Source organism: Wyeomyia smithii, chromosome 2 (genome assembly GCF_029784165.1).
Source record: "Wyeomyia smithii strain HCP4-BCI-WySm-NY-G18 chromosome 2, ASM2978416v1, whole genome shotgun sequence".
Classification (NCBI taxonomy): domain Eukaryota; kingdom Metazoa; phylum Arthropoda; class Insecta; order Diptera; family Culicidae; genus Wyeomyia; species Wyeomyia smithii.
Window position 1 is genome coordinate 263,354,958 of NC_073695.1, and position 22,242 is coordinate 263,377,199.

Below are 22,242 nucleotides of genomic sequence, written 5' to 3' on the forward strand. Positions count from 1 at the left end.
CAATTGTTTTAAGTTGTAAGGTTTTTTACAAAGCACGAATAAAAATAGTTAGTTATGTGGCATTGTCATATTTGAAAATCAAAATGCATTTCAGTGATATGTATATGATAATGCAAAAACTAGTTGGGCAGTGGTTATTCATACACAAACGTTATTGTTCGACACCGTCCAGAAGCTATCATTTTTGACAATGGCGCTAATATCTGAAACAGTTAGCGCCATCGTCGATAACGATAACAGACGGTATCGTCATCGGCGTTTCCGATAGTTTATCGATTGAACAATATCTACAGATCGTCAGCACATGTGAATTGTTTGTTTAGTAAAAGTTCAAATTTCAAACGTTTTTTATCAGTTTTTAGCTGAAACTAGTGTGTTTGGTGCGAGTGGTTGCTTCAGGCTATAGAGGCCGGAAAGTGCAGGAAAACGTCGCGTGCGCGGATTCTAATATTGTTTTATTTTTCGATCTTCATCATACATTCTGTATGCGTTTGCCTATGAAGATGAGTGTAATTTTCCGTACATTCGTGCAAAGATCATTTCACGAACTGGCAGGGTAGGATACATGGTATTTGTTGATGTTGATGTTACTTTTACCTGCGTTATGCCAGCAGTTCAATGTTTTCTGTTAAAATTTTATTCATAAATTGAGTTTTGCAACGTCTCGTAAAACGGTGTATTGCAGTGTAGAGTCCTTTCTGTTTCGCTCAAACTGTGAATCGTCGTATCTTGGTGCTCTGATTTTTCAACTTTTTGACGATAATGTTCGTGGTTGTGATAGATGCGTGATGATCTGTTTCGATGACTTTATGCGGTGAATGATTGTAGAAAGAAGCGACACATTTGTGCAAGCGCTACTCAGGGTTGATATTTGTTGACACTCTTGAGTGAAAGTGAAAAAAAGCATCCATAAACTTTATTTTTTTACAATCCTTTCAGAGTCCTCCATTCCCGCTTTTTGCATGGAAGTGAACTGTTAAAACACCTCATTATATTTCATGCGATGGAAACAAGACAGCAGTTTATTTCTTTTTACTATGCCTATCGAATATTTCACTTCTATGCGATGTTCATATACTCTTTCATCGTTCTTTCGTTATTCGCTAACGAAGATTGTCAAGACATCGGTCAGTGTCAATGAAAAAGCGTTTCAGTGAGGTTCATTTAGGCTGAGTGGAATGCCGCGAAAGTATAAGAAAACCCCCGGAAAAAGGACGTTTCAAAATTATGCACCGGGAAGTGTGGAAAAAGCTGTTGAAGCAGTAAATGACGGGAAACTTTCCATGCGTCAAGCGTCAAAATAATTTGGTGTTCCCTACGGAACCATTTTTAACAAGAAAAATGGATTGCACACTTCGAAAAACGGCGGCCAGACTATGCTTAGTGAAGGCGCCGAGAACGATCTTACAGAGACCATTAAAAGTGCTGGAGAGTGGGGCTTTCCGCTGACCAAAAACAACATCCAATCACTAGTGCGTTATCACATGGAGAGTAAAAGTATAAAATTTTCCGAAAGCCATAAATCTCTAACTTCTTAGAAATTTCCAGGCTGGTTTGATAAAGTTATTTTCGAGGACTGGTTTACTTCTATGACGTTGCCCTATTTCATAAATCTGGAAAATGGCTTGCCGAAAGTGATCATCGGGAATAACGTAGCCTCCCACTTGTCGTATAAAGTGATGAAAAGCTGTTCAGTGAACCACATCCGCTTTGTTTTTCTCTCCCCCAAATGCAACGCATCTGTGTCAGCCGTTGGATGTGGCATACTTAAGACCCCTGAAGCAGGCCTGGAGGAAAACACTGGACATTTGGAAAAAGCGGCATAGAGGGTCAGTTCCGAAACATATTTTCCCGCGTCTACTAAAGGAAGCACTATTGAATATTGAAAAATCTATCTCACAGAACACAGCCACAGCAAAATTTTGCGTATCAAATTCGAGATCACTGAAGTCTCGTTCACAAAATGTCATCTCCGGCTTCAGGGCAACAGGTATTTTTCCTTGTAATCGTAATGCAATTTTGGAGAAATTGCCTGACGGAAACAAACCGGTAATGCCGGCAAATGGATCATTCTCAGAGTAATTGATCAACCTATTCAAGGCGGAACGGTATTCGCAGGTTAAAAAATCGCATACTCCAAAACGCAAAAGGATAGTTAAATTCAAGCCAGGAGAGAGTGTTGGGAAAGAACATCTCGCACGTTTTGATATCAACGAAGATGTTGATCTAAGCCTTGTTCAATCAAATAATTCAACATCTATGGAGAAAGCTAATTGTAAACGTATAGAGGACGCACATTCTACATTTCCAAAACAACAGCGAATAATAAAAATCAAACAAGAACCCGAAAATTTGTCGTATTCAGAAGCTGACGAAAACACGGATCCTAACTGTTCCGCAGTAAGCTGTGGCCAATAAAAGCGTCGTGGCCGACCCGCCAAGATCAAACAAAAGGAGGAAGAAGACTCAAAGAAAAATCTTGTGAGCAACGAAGGAAAAAAATCGAAACGGAAGTCAAAGAAGCCAACCAGCCGCTGTGATTTTCAAACGAAAATTCGAAATATGCGTTAATGTATTACTATTGTTACTTGATCTGATTGATATTTATTTATAATTAGTTATTGAATTAAACGTTGAGTTGTCTGATAAGGTACAAAAGCAAATTTTAATTCAGCCCTCAACTTTTTATTTAAAGAAAGTGAACATTAATTAAATAATTTTCCACCCGAAATTTTTTTCCTCATCTAGTTCTGTAAATGAATTAAAATTATTTCAATCGAGAGCTGTCAAATTGCAGCTTCGGATGAAACGTTGGTTTTCTGATAATGTTGTTTTAATTTCTGAGCGATCAATTTCACCCCTAAAACAGATTTTTTTTTCTAGAAAAACAATTCAGCGATTCTTGATATACAGATGCTTATTGATACCGTTACTGATGCTTAACTTGAAGTACAGTACTTGTTTTAAAACTCGATTACCAGCTTAAGTACTCCCCTATCTTAAAATATTTCCATATTATTGTGAAAAGTGATCAATTTCACCCCATTCTATGGTTCTCATAAAACTATGAAACTTTTTAGAAGACATTGAAACACTGAAACAATGCGTTTCATCACAAACACCAATGTCCTACTATTTTTGATTTCGTCCCACTGTTCCGCGTCATGTTTGATAGACTGAGGCTGTTGCAGGCATCCTCTGTTGGAGGATACCAGTGCGGTTTTCAAGCGAAACGATCTACAACGGACCGTTCACCGTACATCGGATCACCTTGAGACAAATTCTCGAAAAGTTTCGAGAATAGAGATTGCAGAAACACCAACTGTTTATAAACTTCAAGACGACGTACGATTCAATGGAGCACAACGAACTGTGGCAGACTATGCTTGAACATGGTTTCCCTAAAAAACTGATTAAGTTTTTTTTTTTTTTTTATAGGGGGGGAATGTTTGTAATGATTTATTTATGTACTAATATCTATTCCAGTTCGCTTTTGTCGTCAGTGGTGAGCAGACGTGCGTTAGAGTCTTCTGATCAAAGCGAGTTTTCAACCTCTTTGTCTCTTTATAATTGGCAAGCGAACTATTGTTCTACACACTGTGAATCTTTTGTGAAGAAGTACGGACAGAATCTAAAGCGTTCACCACAGAACGTACCGAAAGGAAGGTTAGTGGTTGGTACCCAAGAATCTACGCGATTTACCTGATGGCCTCCGGGTTTACCCCGGGGCTGATGGAGGCTACAATCCCTCCGGACCTGAATGCTGCAACAAAATGGTCGAACACAACTACAATAGGCTCCAGAACAGTAGATGGAAGCGTGGCTAACAGGCGTTTGCCGGAATGGATGGATCCGAACAACGGTGAATTGACAATCCTGTCCATGAAAGCGACAAAAGGCGAACTTCCCGACAATCCGTTTTTGATCAAGAAATCAGTAGAATTAGTGGCCGGTAACATTGAAGACGCCAGACCTGAAACTCGAGGATCACGCTATATTCTCAAGGTCAGACAAACCAAGCAAGTTAAAACCCTGTTGGAACTTACGAAGCTAATTGACGGTACGGAGGTGGTTGTCGAATTCCATCAAACGCTTAATATCCAAAAGTGTATCGTAACATGTTCTTATGGTATAAAGATGGCCGATGATGAATTGTTAGAAGAGCTCCGTCCACAACGTGTTCTCGAAATTAAACGATTCACTACATGGGATAAAAAGAAAAACACCAGAATTCCAACTCCTACAATGATCGTTACATTCCAGGGAACCACTATTCCTCAGTTTGTTTACTTTGGTTACGTAAGAGCTAAGACAAGGCCGTATTACCCATCTCCATTGCAATGTGGTAATTGTCATCGATTCGGGCATACCAAACGCAATTGTCAAGCTAAATCTATATGTCCGATATGCTCACAAGAGCATGAACAAGCAGTGCCTTGTTCTGCTGACGCTCATTGCGTAAATTGCAATGGCGCGCATAGCGCACGAGCGAGGGAATGTGCGATCAAAATGGCAGAAACCGCGATCGTTCACATCAAAGTCGATGAAGATGTGTCATTTGCAGAAGCTCGAAGGAGATATGGAGCTCAACAGAAAATAGCTCCCGCAGAAAACAATAGGGTTCAACACCGTTTTGAATTGGCCAAAAATTCGATGTACACCGATATGATGAAGAAGTTAGAAGCAAAGGACGAAGAAATAACAAAACTACGTGGTTTACTTGAAAGGATGATTAGGGAGGTAGCAGAGTTAAAAAAATTCAAAACAGCCGCATCGATCTCCAACAAGCCCGAAGCAACCGTACAGCAGAACTCAAACCTTGACTCAGCTTTAATACCGCGTATGGAAGTCGACAACAAGACGGACGCCAAATCAATGAAACGCCGACAAGACAACTCAACACCATCTTCACCGAGAATGTTATCACCACCCCAGAAGAAATACGTAGAAAACAGTAAGAATCATGACGATGGTAAGTTCCCCTCACCACCCCCTAGCAGCAGTGTCGTTTATTCTCGTACATGCGTCTCTCCAACCCTTGAGGATCAATCTGTATAAGTGAACACACCCGATTCGTAAACCTGCAGTAAGTCTGCCAATATATTCACTTTAGCATTACATTCGCATCAGTCTCTAGTTTCAATACAAAGAATACTGTGAACAATAGTTTTAAAAACAGCAAAGCTACAGGTAGACTTACACAATCTCACTGTGATTTATCAACAAAACCAATATCGTTAGCGTTACAGTGGAATGTAAGAGGTTACCGTGCTAGAAGACAAGTTACCGGTTGGGGTGGTGTATCGGTCGCAGTGCTTAAAGATTTGCCCTTCACAAGAATTCAATTACGAACGTCTTTACAAGCAATCGCCGTAACCGTTGAATTGCCAACTCGAAGAACTTATGTATCTTTGTATATTCCCCCTTCGCATGAAAATAATGGTTTGGAAGAAGAGTTATTCCAATTAGTAGATCAGCTCCCACGGCCTTTCACAATAATGGGTGATCTCAACGCCCATTCAGAGATTTGGGGTGGTAGTGTGACCGATTTTCGCGGCAAAATAGTTATCAGAGCAGTAGATAAATATTGTTTGGATATTTTGAACGATGGTTCCTCTACCTTTCTCAGTTTGGCTAATGGCGCAGAGTCTGCAGTAGATTTGTCTATAACCTCAGACCGTAATACTAACATTCGTTGGTGTGTAGCTGACGATCTGAATGGAAGCGATCATTTTCCGATTTTATTATTTTCTACACAATCTCTCAAACCGAGCGAAGGAATTCCTAGGTGGATGTTCGATAACGCAGATTGGAATGAGTATCGGTTCAAAATACATGCGATCATTAACCCCAAAAAATGTTACACACCGGAAGAGCTCTCCGATTTGATCGGTAACGTGGCATTGACGTGTATCCCCCGAACATCAGGTAGAGTTGTAGGCAAGAGAGTTCCTTGGTGGAACGATGAAGTGGCAACAGCAGTGAAAAAAAGACGTAAGGCCCTTCGCGCCCTGCGTAAATTAGAGACAGGCGATAGTCGTATCCCTGCAGCGTTACAGTTTTTTAGATCGGAACGAAATAACACGCGCACTATTATTGCAAAGGCTAAAAAAGAGAGTTGGATAGGTTTTGTGGAAGGAATAAACCCCAGTTCCACGACTTCTGATATATGGCGAAAGATAGGAATTTTGCAGGGTCGATATCGAATTCCAAGGTTTCACATAAAAACGGATAATACTTTCACAGACAACCCTCAAATAGTAGCTGACGAGTTAGCTAATCAGTATATGTCCGTTTCAAATTCTAATAACTCGCACACACAAACTTGTCTAGATGATTTGGCAACACAAGACTGTCAGGGTATAAATGAAACACAGCTCGAGGAAAATGGGAATTATAATCTAGACTTTACCCTAAATGAATTAGAATGGGCACTAAGTAAATGCGTGAGTAAAGGAACTGGTTTAGATGGAATAAGCTATCCTTTGATAAAAAATCTCCCCCTTTCGGGTAAAACATCTTTACTTGCCACGCTTAACAGTGTGTGGGCTTCAGGAAAGATCCCTTCGACATGGAAACAAGCGGTAGTGGTTCCTATCCCAAAGGCAACAAAAGAAGAGGGTGGAGCAGAAGAATATCGCCCTATCTCATTGATAAGTTGTATTGCTAAAGTGCTTGAAAGACTGGTAAACAGAAGATTAATGTTTGAATTAGAAGAAAGAAATATCCTTAATCCTAAGCAATATGCTTTTCGAGCAGGCCTTGGCGCGGATATCTATTTTGCAGAGCTAGAGAATCATCTTGACGGCCCATTGAAAGAAAATAAACACTGTGAACTGCTGTCATTAGATATATCAAAAGCGTATGATACGGTTGATAGGTCGGCGGTAATTTCGTCATTGCGAAACATGAAGATAGTTGGTCGAATGTTTCGATATTTGATAGATTTTCTGAAAGATCGAACATTCATGGTGCGTGTTGGCTCGTGCATGTCATCAGTTCGCCACACATCTCGGGGAGTTCCCCAGGGCTCCGTCATTTCAGTCACTCTGTTTTTGATTGCCATTAATCCTCTATTCAAAGTCATACCGAAGAATATTAAGGTGTTTGTTTATGCAGACGATATTCTTTTCGTAGCTGTTGGAGCTTATAGAAAATGTCTGCGGGCAAATATTCAAAAAGCGGCAGAGTGTGCAATGCAATGGTTATCGTCGGTTGGTTTTCGCGTCTCTGTACCCAAATGTCAATTGCTTCACGCATGCTATAACCGCCGCCATCGGGGCACAATAGATAATGTGAAATTAGATGATATTGAGGTCCCTATAGTGAAACAAATGAAGGTCCTTGGAGTAATCCTCGACTGCAAATTTGATTTTAAAAAGTATGCGGGGGCGAGAAGGAAATCAGCTTCCAGCGCGGTTAACATACTTAAAATCGTTTCAGGGAAAACGCGTGGATCTCGGGAGATATTACTCAGATTAGTACGTAGTTTGGTAGTTCCCCGTCTCCTATATGGTTTTCCATTAGCCAGTAGAAGGCGAGATAATGTTCTACCGATACTTTGTCCACTATACAATAAAGCGATTCGAATCGCATCGGGTGCATTTCCAACGAGTCCTATCAAATCCATAATGTGCGAAGCAGGGCAACTACCATTGGAATATCTCGCCAGTTTAACTGAAGCCAAAACCGCTATACGATTGTTAGAAATGAACAGAGCTGATAATCTTACAGTGATAGAAAGAGCAAAAGTATCGTTTGCTGCAATAACAGATTCGGACTTCCCAAAAATTACATGTATATGGCGAATGGGTGATCAACGATGGGATCAGAAAGCAGTTGAAGTAGATTGGTCTATGTTGCGCATGGTAAAAGCCGGAGACAACCCACGGAAAGTGCAAGCGGTTTATCGACAAATTACAAATGATAAGTTCTCCGAACACTATAAAATATTCACAGATGGTTCAAAAAAGAATGGTGAGGTTGGTTTCGGAGTGCATTCGGAAGACATTTCGATATGTGGCAGAATCAATAACGAATGCTCCGTACTGTCAGCAGAAATCATGGGACTTCGTACAGCAATTTTAAACTCCCCAACAAATAAAAAAACGGTAATTTTTTCAGACAGCGCAAGTAGCCTCAAAGCACTTGAAACCGGTTCGTCTAAAAATCCATGGGTTCAAGCTTGTGAAAACGATATTGTCAATAAAGACATATGTCTGGTTTGGATTCCAGGACACTGTGGAATACCTGGAAATGAAGCAGCGGATTTGTTGGCAAATAAGGGCAGAACTTCAGACATCGTATACGAGAAACTTCCAAAAGTTGATGCAAATAAAATGATAAAACGAAAGATATGGGAAGCTTGGCAATTAGACTGGAGCACACTTAACCCGGGTACACAACTGAACAAAATAAAGAATAGTGTGCGCAAATGGAAAGACCACACAAATACATATAAGCAAAGAGCTCTAACTAGAGTTAGAATTGGGCATAGCCGGCTTACGCACGAGTACCTCTTATCATCTCACAGTAACGCTCCTCAGTGTACAAAATGTAGCGAAAGATTGACACTGATACACATTATTACTGATTGTATACCTCTAGCTAGACATAGAAAATCCTACAAAATTCTAGGATCTTTAAGCACAGTATTAGGAAACAATAAACAAGCTGAAAATCAATTGCTTAAATTTATGGAAGATATCGATTTAATCAAACTCCTGTAATTTTATTGTAATATCATTATTAAATTGTAAAACCGTAGTCGAATAAACAAACTTCAGAAGACGCGAATGACCGAAAAGGTTAAAGCGTCTATAAAAAAAAAAAAAAAAAAAAAAAAAAAAAAAATATCTATTCAGAATTAATATTGTGTGTTCTGCCACAAATGGTGACATTTCAACACTATTATATATATATGTATTTGTACGCTTTTTTATATTATTGAATGTTATTAGCTTTCGCAGTTAAGTCAATGTAATTGTAGGAAAATCATTAAACCTACTTGTCAAGGAAAAAAAAATGAATAAAACAAAACTTAAAATAAACTCAAAACTATCTTACTGGCTATAAAGTGAGCTAATCGTTGCAATTGAGGATTGCAACGATTTTTGTCGGAATTTGTTGATAATTTGGCTTGACATGTTTTCTAATGTTTCTACATTAGTGAGCCTATGTAGCTCGTTCGTGCTAAACCAGGGAGGACGCTTCAAAATCATTTTCAAAAGTTTATTCTGAATCCTTTGAAGTGTTTTCTTCCTGGTTGCACAACAACTTGTCCAGATGGGAACTGCATATAACATTGCTGGCCTAAAAATTTGTTTGTAAATTAACAGTATATTCTTGAGACAAAGTCTAGAATTCCTGTTGATAAGAGGATATAAACATTTGATATACTTATTGCACTTTGACTGGATGTTTTCAATGTGCTCCTTGAAAGTAAGATTCTTATCATAAATTAGCCCCAAGTATTTAACTTGATCAGACCAATTTAAGACCACACCGTTCATCTTAATAACGTGGTGATGGGTGGGTTTGAGAAATGAAACTCTTGGCTTATGAGGAAAAATAATCAACTGTGTTTTAGAAGCATTAGGGGAAATCTTCCATTTCTGCAAGTATGAAGAAAATATATCTAAACTTTTTTGTAGCCGACTGCATATAACACGAAGGCTTTTTCCTTTTGCGGAAATGCTTGCATCGTCAGAAAACAGAGATTTCTCACAACCTGGTGGTAAATCAGGAAGATCAGAAGTAAAAATGTTATATAAGATTGGGCCCAAGATACTCCCCTGAGGCACACCAGTTCTAACAGGCAATCTATTAGATTTATAATTTAGATAGTTAACCTGAAGAGTGCGGTCAGTTAAATAACCTTGTATCATTTTTGTAAGGTAAAGCGGAAAACTGAAATTTGACATTTTAGCTATTAAACCTTTATGCCAAACACTGTCGAATGCCTTTTCTATATCTAGTAGAGCTGCTCCAGTCGAATAGCCGTCAGATTTATTAGTTCGAATCATATTTGTTACTCTAAGTAACTGATGAGTAGTGGAATGCCCATGGCGAAAACCAAACTGCTCATTTGCAAAAATTGAGTTCTCATTGATATGTGTTATCATTCTATTGAGAATTATTCTTTCAAAAAGTTTGCTAATAGGGGAAAGAAAACTAATTGGTCGATAACTTGATGCCTGGATTCTTTTCGGGTTTTAAAATTGGAGTGACTTTGGCATTTTTCCATTTTGTAGGAAAATGTGCTAGTGCAAAGCATCTGTTAAAAATTTTTACTAAGAAATTTGAAGAGTTTTCGGGAAGTCTTTTAATAAGGATATAGAAAATCCCATCATCTCCTGGTGCTTTCATGTTTTTGAATTTTTTGAGAATAGTTCGCACCTAATTCAAGTTTGTTTCCAATACCTCTTCAGAAAGAAATTCTTGAGTGGTGATCTGATCATACTTTTGGTTAACTTCATTTTCAATAGGACTTACTACGTTTAAATTGGAGTTATGAACACTCTCAAACTGCTGAGCAAGTCTTTGAGATTTTTGTTCATTCGTTAGAAAAATGCAATCACCATCTTTAAGGACTGGAATGGGGTTCGAAGGTTTCTCAAAAACTTTCGAAAGTTTCCAGAAAGGTTTTGAATTAGGTTTTAGTTGTTCAACTTCTCTCATGAAATTCTCATTTCGCAAGAGAGTGAATCTATGTTTAATTTCCTTTTGTAATTCTTGAAAAATAATTTTCAAAGCAGGATCACGAGATCTTTGGTATTGACTTCTCCGTATGTTCTTCAAACGTATAAGAAGTTGAAGTTCACTGTCAATAATTGGTGCATTGAATTTCACTCGAGCCTTAGGAACTGATAAATTCCGGACATTGAGTATTAAGCTGCTAAAATTATCTAATGCTCTGTCAATGTCAGCACTATTTTGCAAAATAATATCATCATTTAAATTTGCTTCGATCGTAGAACGATATCTATCCCAATTAGTCTTGTGATAATTTAACACAGATCTAGTGGGATTTAAAATAGTTTCATGGGAAATAGGAAATGTTATGGGAAGATGATCAGAATCAAAGTCAGCATGGGTTAATAAATCACTGCATGAATGACTTTGATTTGTTAGTACCAAATCAATTGTAGATGGATTCCTAATAGAAGAATAACATGTAGGACCATTTGAAAATAAAACTGAATAAAATCCAGCCGAGCAATCATTATTAACAATATTTTTCCATTGGAATTGCTTTGAGCATTATTCCAAGATCGATGTTTCGCATTAAAATCACCGATGATTAAAAATTTAGATTTATTTCTTGTGAGTTTATGCAAATCTCCCTTGAAATAATTTTTTCGCTCACTAGAGTGCATTGAAAAGGCAAATTCACTGCGGCTATAAATTAAATGTCAATACTTGTTACAATTTCAATTCTCAAACTCTCGATAACTTTGGTTTCAAGATGGGGTAAAACACGATGTTTTATTTGACGGTGGATAACTATTGCAACTCCACCACCGGCAACATCAATTCTATCAAACTTATGAACCATGTAATTTGGGTTCTGTTTTAGTTTAATATTTTTCTTCAAAAGCGTTTCAGTCACAACTGCAATATGCACATCGTGGACTGTTAAAAAATTGAAAAGTTCATCCTCTTTCGCTTTTAAAGAGCGAGCATTCCAATTTAGAAAATTTACAGCATTGTTTAAAATCATTGCTGAATTTCAATTTCATAACAATATTAGTTGTAAATTTTATACCTTCTTGAACAGCCACGTACATCGAGTTACAGTTCAACAAAACGGACATTAGCTGCAGCATGGATTGTTGTAGGTATTCAATCTTTTCTGGAGTTGGACTACCTAAATCAATACTGGCTGACTTTTCAGCACCAAACACGAATAGTTTATTACTGTTTGAATTTGAAATATTACATGTAAGGACACTGGCATATGAACAGCCTGGTGTTGCCTGAACAGGATTTGTTGTCTGAAATTTGTTAGCTGAATTTAAATTATTACCTACAGACACACCTGCTAATGAAAGTGCTGGTGATGCTTGAACAGTATTGAAAGTCTTTTGTATACCCACATTGACAACAGGTTGCTTAGAATTCCTACGTTGTCTGGAAGCAATAATTTTTGACCTTACAGGACAATTAAAGAAATTAGATTTGTGATTTCCCCCACAATTTACACATTTGAAACTATTAGTGGTCTCTTTCACGGGGCAGATATCTTTCGTGTGACCAGTGTCACCACAAATCATACATTTTGCAGCCATATGGCAGTTTCGAGTTCCATGACCATAGGCTTGACAATTCCGACATTGCTGAATTATTATTATTCGCACGTTAAATAAAACACGTGCTTTTTCCAAACATTTCAAATTATTTTCTTAGGTACGATCAAAATGTACTAAATAATTTTCCTGGTGTATTCCAGTTTGATTAATTTTGGCATTTGCCTTTCGTTTCATCCAAATTACTTGGTTGGGGGCAAAACCAAGTGATTCTGACAAACAACCTTTATTTTCCTCAATTGTTTGGTCATTTGAAAGACCTTTCAAAACAGCCTTAAACGGTCTCTCGTTTTTGGCATCAAAAGAATAAAATTTATACATCTTTTCAGTCAAATGCCGTAAAAGATGTTAATGGTCATCAAGAGATTCGGCCAAAATACGAATTTCGTCTTGGCGGCCAATTTGAAAATTAACTTTCATATCCGACAGAAATGATGAAAGTTCTGATCGAAATGCTTTTAAATTTGCTACAAATACCACAATAGGTGGAACTTTAACCTTCTTCATAACGGCTTTATGCTCAGTATGAGAAGTTTGGATTTCTTGATCCCCAACGGAAGAAAGAATATCATACCTGTTAGTCGAAATTTCAGTGTCACTTGGAGGAGATGCCTCACGTTTCCTTGAAGCCGCATCAAAGCGAGCTTTTTTATTTTTTTCCAGGCATAACTGGAAAACTTCACTACACTTTCACTTCACTATAGAATTTAAGTAGAAATATCTCAAACCAAATTTACTCACTAACCACTCGTTAACGTTAAAAAAAAAACAAAATTATTACTTTGCGTTTCAACAGTTAGTCTTTTAAAAAGATTGCCTGTTGAAAGCAAAAAGCAAAATTTAAATATCTCTCGGTAGTCTAAGACTTAGCCTCGAGCTGTTGGTAAAATGCGACCGTACTGTAGGACAGTTCAAGTCGATCTGAAACTGATTAAGTTGATACGTGTAACTCTTGACGGTTTTATATCAAGCGTTAAGACAGCGGACGAAATTTTGGACGCGTCTGTGTCGTTGCATGGTCTGAAGTGATGGGCTCTCAAATTTAAATTTCATCTAAGCCTCGAAGGTGGCATCGGTGTTAATTGTAAAGCTATGGAGGAGGCCTTTACGGCTCCAGAAGGGAAGCTGCGAGAATCGGACTGATCATAAATACTACCAAAACGAAGTACATACTTACTGGCAGAGCATGGTAGTCCTACAGGCGTTGAATGGGGATACTTTCGAAGTGGTTGATCATTTTGTTTATTGTGGTACTCTTGTAACGTGGGATAACGAGGGAAGCCGTGAAGTGAAGAGATGGATTGCAGCAACGAACAGGGCTTATTATGAATTGCGTGGCCATCTTAGGTCCCGCAGTCTACAGATCCGCATGAAATTTGCGCTGATGCTTGGAAGAGGATTGCCCATAGGCCCTCCTTTTGTTTGTTTGTAAAATTTTCTTCGATATGTAAAATGGTTGTCTTTCATGCAAAGTCAAGTTAATTTCCAGTAACACATCGTTGAGAGAGGAACCAACCCTCTAGAATATTTATGGCTTCTTTTACCGGGATGTTCAGGAACAGTAACCATCATCTCGTCAGTATTCTATGTCGGAAACGAATTACGTATCTGCGTAATTCGAAAAGTCGACTCGAAGTCTTCAATCAAGAACAACTTTGAAGTGCAGATTTTATTTCGGTTTCATTAATTCGTTTTATTGGTTGCTTCAAAACTTACCATATCCAATACGGTAAATACTAAGAAAAATGCCTCATTTGATCGTCTCATACAATATCATCATTTTTCACAGCTGTGAGAAAGTGCTTCTCAGTACAAAAATTTATAGTACAGCATCAGGGTTAGTTACGATTCCTCCCCGAATTCTGGTTATCCAGTTTTTACTGTAATGTATGTTTTACTATGGTTATGGTCGGCATATTGCATAGTGTTTTTTAAAGCTATTGTCTCATAATTAAAAAATCATTGAACGATTTCTCAAGGAACAATTTTTTCGATTAATCTAAAATATTCCAGTGTTGTTCCTATAACTGCTATATCAAATATCATTATTTGATCGCATCATTGGTAGATGGGTTACAAATACCGAAAACTGAGTGACACTTCCGCTGGCAACTGAACATCCCTTCGCGCACCTGCAGGCGAAAAACCATCCGAAACATCCGGCACACGTACGTGATTTTGATGAGTTCTGATAAATTGTCACCGATAACGTCCGACCGACGCATGTCCGCAACGCATCCCAGAAGGGCCGGCGAGCTGCTCCGGGCTTCCATTCCAGTTTCGAGCCAGTTGCGAAAAATAATTAATTACTTTCACGAACTGAACCACTCGGCAAACCGCGCTCCGATTGCGATTGGTATCCGAGGCATTTAATGACCATTTTGCTTTTTGCTCTCTTCATCCCGCGCGTCCACTTGCGAGCAGATAGTTAATTTCGAGTGCTTCATATTTGACAGATGATGCCAACACATCGGCCCCTTGCGATCGGAAAAGTTTACACTAACTAGTGGAAATTGACTTTTAGTAGAAATCATTGCTCGGTTCTTATGTGAGCACGCTTTCACCGCGAGAAAAAGCAGTCAATGGTGCATAATTTAAATGACATGTTTCACCGCTGGTTTGCTTCCATCAGGGCTGTGTGATGAGAGGAAAATATTGAAAATTTCCGATTTTTGACATGTGTATTCCGCTTGTTTTATGAGCTGGTGAATTATTCAGCAGAGGGCGCACGTTCTGTCTCGAACCTGATGTTGCGAGAAAAAAAAAAACAAACAAACCGGGAATCGGCACAAAAGAGCAGCATTAATAGAAGGTCATGAATATTAATTGTTTGGTTTGTTGGAGCCCGAGTAAAAACACGAACCGGAAATCGGGGTCAACAAGCGGTGCTCTCTAGTAATCAAAGCACGACGCGTCTCGGTCAACGTGAGTGATGTTCGACCACCAACGGATTGACACCGTGCCGGTTTTCGGTTCAGGTGCCGCTGTTAAGGACGATGGTCATGTCGTTGTCAAACACCCTCGGGGGAAAGTCAGTCGTTCAACACGTTGAACACGTTTTTTGCTTTGGTTGACATCGAAATAAAGCTTGAGAGTCTAGTTTAGCACAAACGAGGGATTGGCGGTTTATTATCGTAATTCAATTACCTATTTTCTGTGCTGAAGTTCTGAGAATCCATTTTCTTCAAGGTCATTGTTAGCGAAAAAACGGAAAATAAAAGAAAAGAATCGATTTCTCAACTTCAACAGCCTGTAGGAAATGAATAGAGGCAGATTGAATGATTTGTACACTTACCAGAAAAAGGGGCAATAAAATCTTCTCGTTCAACACATGTCGTTCTGCGGATGTATCCAAGCCAGAAGAAAACCGAAAAAAAGCAGAGGGCGCGTGCCAGCTTTATATTTTATATTTTCTTCACCGCCCCCGGAGAGATCCCTGTTTCTCGTTTCCAAAGAAGTACGCTAGCTCTGTCGAGAGGAATCAGCATTAAACAATGACCACACCACAGCCAGGTTTGATTCACACCGACTGCCAACATGCATACGGACAACTGTTAAATTGGTTGTTCGTCGTTCGTAAATACTTTATACGTAAAACTTTCCAAGGTTTGTTCCGCTCACATTTTTGTGTTTATATCCTTGCGGTTATAATTTCAGTTCCATCGTTTTCGCACTTTCTTCACGAAGTTACCTTTTGGCAAGTAATAAATCAAACGGCTGTAAAAAAAAAACAGAGAATCATCCAGCAGAATATCTCAATCAAGTTAAACGTTCAATTATGATTGACACTTCATTTTGGTCCAGCAGCGCTGGCTGGAGATAATGTTTTTCAAGTTTACCGTCAGTTGTTCAGCAGAAATAAACCCTCACATCGAATTATTCGATTAAATTAGTATTTAACAGTGCCGGAATATTGTTAAATTTTATGTTGCTATTGAAAATTGGGCAGAGAAAACTACTGCTCTAAATTTACTCTCCTGACATTTTTCACATTCCTAACTTTTTTATCACTTCTAACATATTCAACTTTTTCAAGTTCAAGTTGTGCCAAAAGTGGAAGTTTATTAGATCGATTTATTAGATTAGATGTAATCGGATCTGTGTTGAAGATTGCTGTTATTAAGTGTTAGCAAGGTGCATAATTTGTTTCACCAAATTGTCAAACGTCAAACTGTCATAGCTTTTTGAAATACGAACAAAAACAACTACAAAAATCATTTGCAGATGAACTCAGTTGTAGTCGTAAAAATTTGTTCACTCGTTTCAGATTCCAGCTCAAAACAAGGCAACAACATTGAACCTTTTCAAGGTCCAGTTGGTAAAAATAAGTTCATCGAAAACATCACCACAATTGCGCTGCTAAATTAGTACCCAAAATGGCACTCGGTAAAACAAATGATGCGGGTTTCCCTGCGCTGCCGTTGAAGCAAACTGTTGCTGTTGTTGGCAAGTCAACGACCCCAAAACAAAAACAGATCCCCGCCGTACAGCCGCTCGGCATTCGGAAGTAACGGCCGCCAAAATCAACAAACAAATCGTTAGCTTCTTTCCGACTGCGAACGAATAATCATCAGCACCTGAGCACCGGCATGATCGGAGCTGTTCAAGATCGAAAACCACACACACACACACACCCACCGTGGAAGGAACCGCGGAATGCCTGCAACCTTCAAGAAAGCCGTTGCCAGGTCCCTCGGGGCGAAAAACATACTGGTATCAGTCGCAATCCCAAGGAATCCCTGATGCCTTCCCGCTTTCGGGCGAAGGAAATAAACACAAGCACCCTCATAAAACGTGATCCGAGTGATATGTCCAAAGGAGTTATTCAATGTGTCCTTCTTCCTCCCTGTTTGAGTTTGCGGCCGGAATTATGGAGGTTCGTCGCTTGTCTCCTGGCCCGCACAAATCTTACGAACAACCGCGAGGATGAGGACGAAGACTGGCGCGATCGAGCGAGCGAGAGCGTAATTCAACTTGCAGCTTTCGAAAAGACAGGTGTGTCCAAAGTCATGTAACGAGTCGCATGTGTGTAAAAGATCGCCCTCCCCTACACCTCAAGCGAAAGGCCATAAGGAAGGAACAAGGAAGAGGAACACCCCGTAAGGACAACCGCCGTCGCTTGGTCGGCAAGCTGTGAATGCTGGAAAGAGAGAGAGAGAGAGAGAGAGAGAGGGAAAGAAATTCGAACCAGAAAAGCCACAGCGGGGAAAGACATAAAATAATAATTTTAATAATATTCAAGAAAGTTGGTACACACTCCGGAAGGGACCCCCAGTTTTACCAGAAGGGTGAGGGGAAGGGACGCAGCACAGATCCTGATGACCGTTTTTACGACGGCAGCACATGGCACACGGCAGCTTGGATGGCACGAGCTTACCATCAGTCATCGAATACGATCGAACCGAGCCAGGCCGAGTACACGGCACGGGAGAAAGCTGACTTGAACCCGTACTGTAAATATGACTATACAATTAATTCGCATACTGTTTATGGAGTTCCCTGCTAGTTGCTTCTGAAAATGATTAGAATCTTACAACTAATTAAACACACAGCGCAACTTTTCCCCAAACAGCCGCGATCCAGTTCTAAATGCCACTACAAAACGGGAGCAAAATTCTATTTGTGGTGCGCCGGGGCCTCATAATCCCATATGTATAATACGACAGCAAGATAAGAACCCAACAATTGGTTCGGTGCCAATGCAAACCCGAACAGGGCCCCGACAGGCCGTTGCTACTTTCAGCGGAAGATCAATTTATTACGATAAGCCAGAAAACAAATCTGAAAACAAACCTTCTGCAGCTGGTAAAGGCAGAAACAACATGGCGCAAAACGCCAACAGAAGTGCGCATATCGGGAGAGGCAGTCGCTTCGATATCATTTCACTCGGGCCGCCGCCGCCGCCCTGGCCACCATCGATTTGCTGGCGCTCTTTATCAATGAACTTTTATTTTGCGCGATTGTGGTGTGCTGTCAGCGATTATTGTCCGCGCTTTCCGGCTGCTGCTGTTCGAGCTAGAGATGCTTTGTCTGCCGCTCGGTTTGCCGGGCATCTGCAGCAGGGTCGTATTCAGTATGAAGATTGTAGTATGGGATGAGAGTTCAACACCGTACCTACAGGAAGGCTGCTACTAAATAAATACAATATTGACAGCCGTTTTTTTTATAAACATGCGCTATGTCTTCAAAAAGTCAAACTTTCATATAGTGTAAACTTGACTTAAGCGAGAAAAGGTTTTGGAATCTTTTTAACAGCTTTGACACTAATATACTTGATGCCGAGTAGAAAATTGCAGGCATTTACTTTATTGTGTTACATCACATTCTACTTCCTCATAAAGCAGATTGTATATTGAATGAAATGAAATCATTGAGAATAATTCGTATTTTGTTCATTAATTCTTCTCAATAAATGATCCATGTATTATGAGTTTTGTAACTTTTCAGCTTGAATGAAGTTTGAGAATGAATACGACTATATATGGTTTGATTCATTCCATACTTCATGAAAAAAGAACCTTATTCGAGAATACCAATGCAGATTTCGTGGAGCTTAAAATAAAAATTAGTTTAAGCTTAGATCAGTTCAAAAATATATAACATCAAGGCACACTTCTCATAGTTAGAAATTTTTTCTGGCGTTTGGGAAGTAAACGCTGGAACTAATAGCAGTCAACATGAAATACATATTATTTGATTGTTCGCGTGAGGTAAAGTGATAAGTAGTTCTATGCATAACAACTGTTAAAATTTTTCCAATAATTACAGAAATAGATTCTCGATTTTTTTCAACACAAATTAAAACGAAATACTTACATTGGACAACCGACGCATAATAACATTACAGAGATACATTTCGGGTATGCTTCTTGAAATATCTGAATATCGTACAACACCCAAACAACTCCATTCCGAGTTGTGCTTTCGTCGTGTTCGGTCGATCTCGATAGTGCCGACCAGTTAATCGCCTTCAAGGTCACCGTGCATTGTATTGCGTGTGCACTGCTGCTCGTTGCCGTCGTCGCTGTTGAAGGCAGCAAGAACGAGGAAGAAAAAGTCAACAATAGTCCGTGCGTTGTGTCGCTACTAAGAGAAATCTAGTACCCGGCGCACGGCTGCTTGGCTGTACTGGTGCTGCTGTGTGGCTGGAGCGGCTGCAGCTTTCACCACCGGACTCTTGAGTGAGGGACTGGAGATTGGCATCGCCTGTGCGCTGATTGCGGTGGAGAGCGGCTGCAGAAGCTAAGTAGTTTTTTTTCTACAATATTATTTGTTGATTGGCATTTTGCGTGTGTGGCTTACGCGTCCAACATGGACGACGAACGCGGGGATGAAAACCCGCTCGTTCTACCGCCTAGCCTTCCCGGATACAAAGCTCCAAGGGTTAAGAATGGAGCCCCGCAGGAAGCTACCCATCGGCTCAAGCAGTATCCGGAGGGCAAAGCTGGTATTGGGGCTGTATTTTTCCGGCCGAAAGTGAAAGCATTGAACACAATGCAAATATGTAGGGATCTGGCACGGTTTTCAGCCGTGACTGAAATTACCAAAGTACGCCCGAATAAGCTGCGTGTTTTGGTGTCCGACCTCAAGCAAGCAAACGAGATTGCTGCTTGTGAGCTCTTCACGCGGGAGTACCACGTGTACATTTCAGCTCGGGTAGTTGAGATTGAGGGTGTGGTCAGCGAATCGAGTATGACTGTCGAGGACCTGTTGAAGGCTGGAAAAGGCCTTTTCAAGGATTCTAGCCTTGAACCTGCCAAGATACTTGAATGTAAGCAATTACATTCAGTATCGCTCGACAAGGGTGTAAAAACTTACACCCCATCAGACTCTTTTCGCGTGACTTTCGCCGGGTCTATCCCGCCGTGCTATGTGCCCGTGGACAAAGTGCGTCTACCCGTGCGCTTGTTTGTACCGCGGGTAATGAATTGCCTCAAGTGCAAACAGTTGGGCCATACGGCCTCCCACTGTGGCAATAAAGCACGTTGTGGCAAGTGCGGAGAGCAACATGCGGATGACGCCTGTAATAAGGGTGCTGAAAAGTGCCTTTATTGTGGGCAGACTCCGCATGAGCTGTCCGCATGTCCCGCGTACAAACAGCGCCAAGAAAAGATCAAGCGGTCTCTGAAAGAGCGCTCTAAGCGCACTTTCGCAGAAATGCTCAAAGAGGCCGCTGCCACCAAACTGGTTTCCCCGAATCTATTTGAGATCTTGTCATCCGATGAGTCTGATTCTGACTATTCAGTTGGGGAGCCTTCTTTTGTTGAACCCGGGAAGTCTAGGAAGAGGAAAAACCTTTCTTCCCCTAGACTTCCTAAGAAAGGACAGAGAAGGTCTCCATCTGAAGTGACAGATACTAAGAAACAAAAAAAGTGCTGTAGAAAATCCGAAGCAAACTCCTCCGGGATTGGCAAAATTGAATTCAAGTAAGGAGTTTCCGGCACTTCCAGGAACATCAAAAAACCCAACTGTTCCTTCTTTTGAAGTAGAATACTTCTCTCAGGAAGTTCGGCTACATAGGGTTGTGAAATGAAAATCTAAAACCGAAAAAAGTGAAAAATATGTCCAATTTCAAATGCTAATAAATCGGTTAGTATTCGATGGATTTCCTTCGTTCTTGCAGCAATAGATTGGAAAATCTTCTAAAATTCTTCCTAAAATAAGATAATTGTAATTTTATTATTCACACTATTGTACTATTGAAAATAGTCAAGCCTTGTCAAAACGAAAAATTCGACCTCTGATTGGTCGTAATATGCTTGCTTCCCAAGCACGGTCGAAAGGATTATATACCTTGTAATTGAAAACATGCTATTTGGCCTATATAAGAGCCTGTTTCAGCCGGAGCCGCTCATAATAGTTCTAGACAGCGACAACAGCAGTCGTCCTTCCTCAGCAGCAGCACTAGCCCTGTGGTTGGTCACCACGTCTCAGGAGCAGCGCGGTTTTTCTCAGCGTGTGTCGCCAGACAGCCATTATTCCCCCCGTGTTGGGGCAGCATGAAGATTGCCATCTGGAAATCCAATTTCGGAAATCGAAATGCCTTTTTTAAGGCAAATAAACAAGTCATTGAAAGTTAATAATTTTTGTTAACGCAAGCAAGCATTCTGTGTTGCATCCTAGCAATTCAAATTTGTCGCACCCGTCCAATTTACTGAATGTGAAATAGCTTCCACAGTGCATGTTGTCCGTGTATCTTAATTCCACCAATGTTAGGGCAGCTCAAAGGTTGTAATTAGCAACCGATTTTGAACCGCAACATGCTTTTTCAAGGCAAATGAAAAAATAATTGAAGGTTAATAATTTTCTGGCATCAACACAAGCAGACATTCTGTGCGGGATGCAATCAAATTCTGTTGTAGTTGTCTAATTTTTACTTTATTTAGTAAACTCCCCACTGTAGGGGCAGCGCAAAGGTTGCGATCAGCATAACCGACATTGAATAATAAATTTCCCTGTTAGAACGCATTCAAAAAAGCAGTTAGTTAGAGCTAATATGAAGTCGATTCAATTAATCAGCATAAACAGAATTTCGTCGTCTCCCAGCTGCAAAGTTGCAACATGATGCAACACGCAACAGCGAGCAAACGAAATCGCTTGATGTTACAAACCGAAATAAGATACGGGTTAAAACCGTTGCGTGTGTGAGAGCACCATCGGTGTTTATTCGCTGGATACACTATCTACTGTCTACTGAACGCATTAATCTGCTTACATGCGACACGGGGACGGGAACATTTTCTTCAACGAAGCTGCACAACACGACACAAAACATGTTATTTTGTTGCTTCAATGAGAGTGCTATCAGTCCGGCTCGACAAGAAATCATTTTTGTGCATCCGTGCTACGAAACTGAGGAAAAACTTTAGAGACTGAAAAAAGAGGTGGAGCTTATCAAATGATCGCTCTGAGCCGGAATGAAGTCACACATATT

At 40.0% G+C, this 22,242-nt stretch overlaps 1 protein-coding gene across 1 annotated transcript; it reads left to right on the forward strand.

Annotated features, from left to right (window-relative positions):
* Positions 1–3,705: 3,705 nt before the first annotated feature.
* Positions 3,706–5,058, forward strand: LOC129720577 (uncharacterized). Its single transcript, XM_055672065.1, has one exon. It carries the CDS (start codon positions 3,706–3,708, stop codon positions 5,056–5,058), a length of 1,353 nt encoding a protein of 450 aa, XP_055528040.1.
* Positions 5,059–22,242: the final 17,184 nt, after the last annotated feature.